At 55.9% G+C, this 8,624-nt stretch overlaps 1 protein-coding gene across 1 annotated transcript; it reads left to right on the forward strand.

Moving 5' to 3' along the window:
- Positions 1-167: 167 nt before the first annotated feature.
- On the forward strand, positions 168-8,119 carry RRP9 (ribosomal RNA processing 9, U3 small nucleolar RNA binding protein). The gene is made up of 15 exons (XM_061128476.1): positions 168-358; positions 630-712; positions 3,788-3,897; positions 4,275-4,342; positions 4,425-4,466; positions 4,761-4,887; positions 5,518-5,642; positions 5,722-5,814; positions 6,220-6,320; positions 6,405-6,539; positions 6,625-6,687; positions 6,898-7,043; positions 7,125-7,204; positions 7,788-7,861; positions 7,955-8,119. The coding sequence occupies exons 1-15, from the start codon at positions 272-274 to the stop codon at positions 8,046-8,048; spliced, it is 1,428 nt and encodes a 475-aa protein (XP_060984459.1). The 5' UTR covers positions 168-271; the 3' UTR covers positions 8,049-8,119.
- Positions 8,120-8,624: the final 505 nt, after the last annotated feature.

Genomic DNA, 8,624 nt, shown 5'->3' on the forward strand with positions numbered 1-8,624 from the left:
GGCCGGAAGCGCCGGAAAAAGGCTTGCTTCCTTTACCTTCCGAGCCGGGGCGCGGGAGCCTATAGGAACTTTAGGAGGCGGGGCCACAAGCATTTACCCTATGGGCGCTTGGGGGCGTGACAGAACCTATCCAAGGACCCAATAGAGCTGTGGGAGGCGGGACCTACAGGGTGGTGGGAGCCCATCCCAGCGGGGAGTCTGGTGGGACTGCCCGGGTTTAGCCGCCACGTGAGGTCTCCAGCGGCTGACTGCAACACGCACCGTGGGCAGCATGTCGGCGACAGGGGCGGCTCGTAAGAGGGGAAAGCCGGCCTCAGGGGCCGGGGCTGGTGCGGGGGCCGGCAAGCGGCGGCGAAAGGTGAGCATGGCTCTTTGGCAGGCGGGGCTCTATCCCGCCTATTGAGACCACCCTAATCCCATCCGGGGGTGCCGGCCCCGGTCCCCTCACCCCCGGGACCCGGTTTGGAGTCAGCTTCGTCCCTTTCTCTGTGCGTCAAATCCTAAAAAGGCTTTCACTTTAGCCAGGGGCCACCGCCTTTCCCAGTGGCTCTCGAGGGACCCTAAGGGACTCTTGGTCAGAGCCCGAGTGGTTGGGACCCCTGACAGAAAATGTATTCTATAATTCCCAGGGCGACTCCTTTGGGGACAAGGGCAAGTCCAAGGGTGGCGGCAAGATGAATGAGGAGATCTCGAGCGACTCGGAGAGTGAGAGGTGAGCTCTTTTTTTCCACCTAGTGGAAAGGAACCCTGGGACCCATGGTGTATGGAAGGAATCCTCAGTTGAAGGGGTGCTAGAACTGGGCCAGAACCCAGGATCTCAGGTCTTGACTCTTTCCTCCACTTTCTGACCCTGAGAACTGTCATTTCCTTCTCTGCAGGGTCTCTGTGTGGGGCGGACCCCCAGTCCCAATGGGAGACCTGCTGAACCTTCCTGGCTCGTGACAGGGAGCTGAACTCCAGGCAAGGGGAGGATATAAGAAATGCTTGCTAGTTTGTCACAATTTCAGTTACTGAGAGTGCCAGGCACTAGTTTCATTGTTTTGAGAACAGAGGTGAGCAGGCAGGTGAAGACTGTGTGTTGTGATGGGAGGCGTATCTTAGAGCTGTGTGTTGTGGGAACAGAGAAGGGGAGTTTAAATAAGGCTTGGAGAGATCAGGAGGGCTTCCTTATGGAGAGGTAGGGAAGGCATTCAGGGATCAGAGAAAAGTCTAGGGGTTAAATGGGCTAAATGGAAGATGGAGAGGGTGGAAGGGCAGGTGGTGCATGCATCCAGATTGTGAAGGGCTTTGTGTACCTCCTTCATTCTGCAGGTGGTGGGGGTGAAACATACTGCAGAGTTCAAAGGGGGCTAGCAAGGTGTCAGGCCTGACCTTGTGGAATGGAAGCTGTCACACCAGGAAATCCTGGTGCCTTCCTTAACAGTTGGCTTTAAGAGGACTTCCCCGGTGGTCCAGTGGCTAAGAATCCACCTGCCAGTATGGGTTCAATCCCTGGCCTGGGAAGATTCCACATGCCACAGGGCAACTAAGACTGTGTGCCACAACTACTGAGCCCACACGACCTAGAGCCTGTGCTCTTCAGAGAAGTCACCACAGTGAGAAGCTCATGCACCACAGCTAGAGAACAGTCCCCACGTGTCACACCTAGAAAAAGCCCACGCACAGCAACAAAGACCTAGTGCAGCCAAAAAATAAATAAATTGAAATGTTAAATTACTATTTTTTTACAGTTGGCTTTAGAAATTCTGCCTCTCAATATTGAGTACATGTTGGTTTTAACCTGCTCGCAGGAGTTTCTTTACTTTTTGTAGTCCTGAGGTTATCGTGGGTGTGTGCTAGGCCCCGTGTGAAGCACTTTTAAATGTTTTTAAAATGTGTTGTGAAATTTATTAGCTACAGAAGAGTTCATGAAATGTAATTGTACCATAGACAGTAATGATGAAATGATGGACCTCTGTGCACCCACCAGAACTAGATCTGTGCAGAAACGTAGAAGACCCAACTGCCATTCCTGACCTGAGTTAATAATTTCTTTGGTTTCCTTCCTTTTTCTTTATCTCCTTTTTTTTTTTTTTCTTTTCTGATTCAGATGTAATTTACATACAGTGATATTTGTTTCTTAGTGTACCTTTCTGTGAGTTGTAACAGACTCATATAAACTGCCACCATTATGAAGATATAGAAGGGTTTTACCACCCTCCAAAATTCCCCCTGGCTCCTTTGTAGTCAGTTCCTCTTTCTCTCTCCCCCCTGGTAACTGCTGTCCCTAGAATTTTACCTTTTCCAGAATGTTATATGAGTGGAATTATAATGGTGTGTGCTTCTCTTGATTTTCTTTGGAGTTCCATCTCCTATGTGCGAACCCTAAACAAAGATTTATTCCTTTTTGTAAACTGAGTAGACGTGTAGACCTTGGTTGTATGAGAGAAGGGCAGCACCAACTCTGTCAGCTGAAGACTTGCTGGGCGCTGGGTACTAACTGGTCTCAAAGAGCATGAGGCCTTGTCTTCCTTGAGAATTTCCAATGTCCCTTCTGGGGAAGCTGTGGGCAAGGTCATGGATGAGTCTTGGAAACGGTCGGGGTACCTGACAGGGACTAGATATCTGCAGGCACGTGATCAGAGGGAACAGGCGGCCCTGGGTTTTCTGCTTCTGAGTTCCCATGACTTACCTCCAGCTCCAAGGAGCAAGTCAGCATAGGACTCATCTTAAGTGAGGGGTGTGGAGGGAAAATCAAGATCTTCTCAAGATCAAGCCAGACCCAGTCAAGTTTCACCTGGAATCCCATCCTCAGGGTAGAGGATGGTGCTTCAGCAGTGAGGATGGGGCGATGATAGTCCCAGTGTGTCTGCCTCTTGGTTCCTCACGTCAGATCTGGGTTGGCGGCTCCCTTGTGTCTGGGGGTGGTTCTTGTTTTGAGATCTACCTTTTCTGCTTTCCACATTGGATCTTCTGTTTCATGTCTCCCATGCCTGGCTCAGACAGTAAAGAATCAGCCTGTGATGCAGGAGACCTAGGTTCTATCCCTGGGTCGGAAAGCTCCCCTGGAGAAGGGAATGGCAGCCTACTTTAGTATTTTCCAGTATTCCCAACCCACTTTGGCATTCCCTTCAGAAGGGAATGGCAATCCACTCTCAGTATTCACAGAGAATTCTGTGAACAGAGGAGCCTGGTGGGCTACAGTCCATGAGGTTGCAAAGAGTCAAACATGACTGAGCAGCTAACACTTTCACACCTTCCCCATTCTTAGGTCACTCTGCTCGTTCGGGAAGCACACGCTCCCCATCCTTAAGAGGAGGAGAAGGGACCAATTCTCTGGCACCTTGTACACCTGAAAATATCTTCGTTCATCATTGATGGTTTCATTTGACATGCCATTCCAGTGGTTAGCATTTTACTCCGAATCTTGTGTGTGCAGCTCCTTTGTTTCCTGCTCTCAGGGCTGGTGTTGAGGGATGTCTGGAGTCATTTTGATTCTTGACCCTTTGAACATGATCTGATTTTTCTTGGACCTATAGAACCTTCTCTTCCCGTCCAGAGTTGAGTGATTTCACAGTTACGTCTTTGGGTTTGGGGTCTATTTTTACCCTTATGTTGGTCCCTGGATGGACCCTTTCAGTTTGGTAAGTCACGTCTTTTTTCAGTTTTCTGTGTGTATGCTCACTGGCCATGAGGGCTGGCAGGGATGGAGTTGGTCAAGTGGCAGGGAAAGCAGTGAGGAGGCAGAGTCCTAGTGGCCAGAGGAGCAGGCCGAACCTCCTCAAACCCAGCCCGCTCCTGCCCACAGTCTAGCTCCCAGGAGGACTGAGGAGGAGGAGGAAGAGGAGCTGGAGGAGACTGCACAGGAGAAGAAGCTGCGCTTGGCCAAGGTCTACCTTGAGCAGCTCAGGCAGCAAGGTGAGCCTGTGAGCTGGGCAGGTGAGGGGCATGGCCTGTGCCCCCTGGTGGGTGACTGATGCAGGTGCCTGGTGGGCAGCCGGGGATGCAGGTGCTGGCTGCCCTATGGGAGGGTGGCCGCGAGCTCTGATGGACCTCCTCGGGTGGGCCAGGCTTCATGGGGCTTTAGACTGATCTGATAAGCAAAGCTAGAGGGTGGGCAGGAGGAGATCATCCGGCCCTCCCCGCCCTCCCCGCCGCCTTTGCCCAAGGTGGCCTGAACTTCCATGGGACACAGCCCAAGTGTTCAGGGCCTAGGACTCAGGCGGCAGGTTGGGAAGGGAAGGGAAAAGTGAGGTCTTGGCCTGGGTTTACTTGGGCTCCTCTGTCCTACACAGAGGAGGAGAAGGCTGAGGCCCGCGAATTTGAGGAGGACCAGGTGGCAGGGAGGCTGAAGGAGGATGTGGTAAGTATGGAGGGAGAGGGGTGGGAGGGAAGGGATGGGATTGGTCTGCTTCTGGAATCTCATTCCTCTCCTTTCCACGTAGCTCGAGCAGAGGGGCAGGCTGCAGAAGTCAGTGGCAAAGGAGGTGAGTGGACAGGGCACTTCGGTGTCAGATTGGAGGGAATCACCCGAGTCGGTGGGCAGATGGCCCAGCTGGGGACTCAGGCTGTGCGGTCTCTGCTGTGAAACGCAGTGGGCACCTGGCCAGACAGGGTCAGTCCTTGCCACCATGGGTTTGGCTTTCCTTCTTGGCAGTGTGGTGGGAAAGGGTGGCGCGCGCGCGCGCGCGCGCGCATGTGTGTGTGTGTGTATGTGTGTGTACGTGTGGACGGGGGCCTTTCTGCTCCCAGTCGCAGTGACCCAGCCCCTGCCTGCCTAGATCCAGGCCCCAGACCCGGCTGACATTCGAATCTTACGGGGCCACCAGCTGTCTATCACGTGTTTGGTTATCACCCCTGACGACCTGGCCATCTTTTCTGCTGCCAAAGACTGCACCATTATTAAGTGTGAGTGAGTGCCTGGGTGGGGGTGCAGCCCCGAGGGATGATCTGGGACGGCTGATCTGGGGAGGAGGGAATAAGCAGGGAAGATGGAGGCCTGATGGGGAAAGCTTCTGGAGGCAGGTTTGCTCCCTGAGAGGTGTTTTCTGGGTGATGGTGGAAGTGTCTGCCCAGGAGTGGGGCTTTGTGAGCTCCCTGTGACTGTCATCGGAGATGATGGAGGGGAGGCAGGATGATGATTTAATAGGAATTGATGCTGCAGGTGGGCGGTTGGACTAGAGGATGCTTGAGGTTCCACATAGCCCTGGGATTAAGTTCCTGGTCCTCCTGGGTTCCTGGCCTTTGGCCGCTGAGGGCTGGCCTCCTCCATCCACAGTAGTAACAGGAAGAGCTCGCCCCATCAGTCCCAAGCACTTTCCTATCCCTTCTCTTCCGGGCTTCCTGGCTGCCCTTTGGGATTACTGGCACCACTTAACAAATGAGGAAACTGGGGTGACTTGTCCAGGGACTCATGTGGCTGAGCCAGATCTTCTGACCTGAGGCCAGGACTTTTTCCATGGTCCCATGGGGCCCTTGAAGGGGGCTGCCAGATGCCTACTCCAGTCCTAGTAGCATCTGTCTTCCCCTTGGTGCCAGGGAGCGTGGAGAGTGGACGGAAACTTCATGTGATCCCTCGAGCCAAGAAGGGCACCGAGGGGCAGCCCCCCGGCCACAGCACCCATGTCCTCTGCATGGCCATCTCTTCTGACGGCAAGTACTTGGTAAGGCTGCGTTGGCCCCGGGGGTGGGTGAGAGGCGTGGGCACACAGTACCCACTGGCCATTATCCTTGTCCCCATAGGCTTCAGGCGACCGCAGCAAACTCATTCTCATTTGGGAGGCCCAGAGCTGCCAGCACCTGTACACCTTCACGGGACACCGGGACGCTGTGTCGGTAAGGAGCTGGGCCTCCTTTAGTGGACATTTCTCAGGCACCAGAGTGGGCCAGGCTTGGTGCTGGGCTCCAGGGAATGGCGTGACTGACGCAGACGATCCCCACCTTCATAGAACCTGTGCTTTGGTGTATAGGACAGAAACAGGGGGAAACAATGGGGAAGAGCTGGGGGAGATTGAGTCGAGCTTGCCTAGGGAGAAGGACACCTCCGAGGAGTCTGTACTTGCTTGACAAGGGCAAGTGAGTGTACCTCTGGCTCCACATAGAGCCCCACAGAGCACTCTCGAGGAGGGCCGGCTCCCTGTGCCATAGGATGTGCTTTTCAGGATGTCCTCCCTGGGCCTGACCTCTGTCTCGCCTGCTGTAGCCCAGGTCCCCTTCTTCCCTCTTTCCATGAACCCCCAGGGGCTGGCGTTCCGCAGAGGCACCCACCAGCTCTACAGCACGTCCCATGACCGCTCTGTGAAGGTGTGGAATGTGGCGGAGAATTCCTACGTGGAGACGCTGTGAGTGTGCCTGGGGAGAGGGCATGCACACGCGTGTGTTCAGGTTCACGGGTGACCTCATCCTCCGTCTGTCCCCTGCTCCAGCTTCGGGCACCAGGACGCTGTGGCTGCACTAGATGCTCTGAGCAGGGAGTGCTGTGTGACCGCCGGGGGCCGGGATGGGACCGTGCGTGTGTGGAAGATCCCCGAGGAGTCCCAGCTTGTCTTCTATGGCCACCAGTAAGGTGGCCGGCTGTGCCCAGCGTGGGGGGCAGCATGGGCTGGGGGTGAGGCTGGGCCATGCCCCTCACGGCTCCTTTTTCAGGGGCTCCATCGACAGCATCCAGCTCATCAACGAGGAGCATATGGTGTCGGGCGCAGACGACGGGTAAGAGCTGCTTCCTGCCCCTGCCCTGGGCTTGCTGCATAGAAAATCCCCCTGGTTGGGAGCTGGAGTAGCCCCTTTGCATAGGTGGGGACGTTGAGGCAGAGAGCACACCTGTCTGCTCTGTGTGGCAGGTGCGCACTCGGTCCCTTCCTGCCGTGTGGCCCTCTGCCCTGCCCCTAAGCTCTCACTGACCCTGCTCCCTGCCCACAGTTCCGTGGCCCTGTGGGGCCTCTCCAAGAAGCGGCCACTTGCCCTGCAGCGTGAGGCCCATGGGCTGCGGGGGGAGCCGGGCTTGGAGCAGCCCTTCTGGGTGTCGGCAGTGGCAGCCCTGCTCAACACAGACCTTGTGGCCACAGGTGGGTGCCCTGTGGGGCAGAGAGGAGGGTATCCCAGGGTGGGCTGCTGAGGGGGTTGCTCACTGTCTCCCTGTCTCCCAGGCTCCCACAACAATTCTGTGCGGCTCTGGCAATGTGGAGAGGGCTTCCGGCAGCTTGACCTTCTCTACGACATCCCCATGGTGAGTGGGGCTTGAATACCAGCCTTTCTTTACCACTCTCCAAAGCCTCTTACCAGTCTTTTCCTGACAGAAGGGTGGTTCCTCAGGGCAGGGCCAGCTGTGACTTCTCTTCGTAGCCCCAGCTCCTAATACAGGGCCTGCAGAAACTCTCCCTTCTTCCTCTCCCTTCTCTGCCTCCACTCCCCTCCCAAAGGAGCCCCAGGCCCTGTCCTGGGTGCTGGGGTACAAGGCAGGGAAGTGTGCACAGAGCACAGAGGGCCTGGCCCTGTGATGGGCTCTGCATGACTGGTGCCGGGCTGAATGCCAGGCTAGCGTGTGGACTTGGGGCAGCCTAGGGCAGAATGGCAGTTCAGGGCTTGGTCATGGAGTCTCCTGAGCCAGGAGTCAGGCTCCTGGTGCACACTGTCTCCCTAATCCCCACAAACTCTCTGCAAGGCCTGTAATCTCCTTTCCCCATTTCACAGATGTGGAGGCTGAGGCCCAGGCAGCAGAGGGCAGAGCAGGGTGGACCTTTAACTGATGCTGGGGCTGTGGTGGAGGGGCTCTTCTCATATCTCACTGTGTTGTCCTTCCCTCTTCTCAGGTGGGCTTTATCAACAGCCTCAAGTTCTCCAGTGCCGGGGACTTCCTGGTGGCTGGGGTGGGGCAGGAGCACAGGTATGAGGCACGCCTTGTGGGGCGAGGGTGGGAACAAAGGTGGACACTGCAGGGCGCTGGGCCTGGCCTCAGCGGCATCCCTCCCTCCCGCAGGCTTGGCCGGTGGTGGCGGATCAAAGAGGCCCGGAACTCTGTCTGCATCATCCCTCTCCGCAGGGCCCCCAGGCCCCCGGCTGCTGGCTCCTGACACCCATCCCCTTGATTTAAGTTCTCCCCGGGTCATCCCCGCTTTCTTTGTATTAAAAGTCTCCTCTTTTGGGTCTTGTCTCCTCCAGCTTCTTGGGTGGGGAGGGCAGAGGTGGCTTACTAAGGCCTAGGGGCTTTAGCCTTTCCAGGAATTTGGGGATGGGGCCCTTAGCTGGCTTCTGGCTCCTGGACCATGAGTGTCCTCTGTGACCTCACTAGGCCAGCTTCCCACCCCCTGCTCTGGGCTCATTGGGGTCAGAAGCTACTGACACCTCAGCTAAGAAGCTGTGGCTGTCCAGTGTCTGTAAAGGGCTGGCTGTGGGGTCTGAGGACTGAAAGAAAGACAATCAGGGGGCTTCCCTGGTGGCTCAGTGGTAAAGAATCCGCTGCCAGTTGCAAGAGACGGGTTCAATCCCTGGTCCAGGAAGATCCCACATGCTGCAGAGCAGCTAAGCCTGTGCATGCTTGCGTGCTTAGTCGCTTCAGTCGTGTCCGACTCTCTGCAACCCTGTGGACCATGGCCTGCCAGGCTCCTCTGTCCATGGGATTCTCCAGGCAAGAATATTGGAGTGGGTTG

This window comes from Dama dama, chromosome 24, assembly GCF_033118175.1.
Source record: "Dama dama isolate Ldn47 chromosome 24, ASM3311817v1, whole genome shotgun sequence".
NCBI classification, from domain to species: Eukaryota; Metazoa; Chordata; class Mammalia; order Artiodactyla; family Cervidae; genus Dama; species Dama dama.

What these genes read in the sequence shown, in the direction of transcription:
- RRP9 (XM_061128476.1), top strand. Translation starts at nt 272, where the DNA reads ATGTCGGCGACAGGGGCGGCTCGTAAGAGGGGAAAGCCGGCCTCAGGG. An exon ending in AGACTGCACCATTATTAAGT is followed by an intron (nt 4,888 to 5,517) that starts GTGAGTGAGTGC and finishes CCTTGGTGCCAG; the next exon opens with GGAGCGTGGAGAGTGGACGG. An exon ending in CTTGTCTTCTATGGCCACCA is followed by an intron (nt 6,540 to 6,624) that starts GTAAGGTGGCCG and finishes CTCCTTTTTCAG; the next exon opens with GGGCTCCATCGACAGCATCC.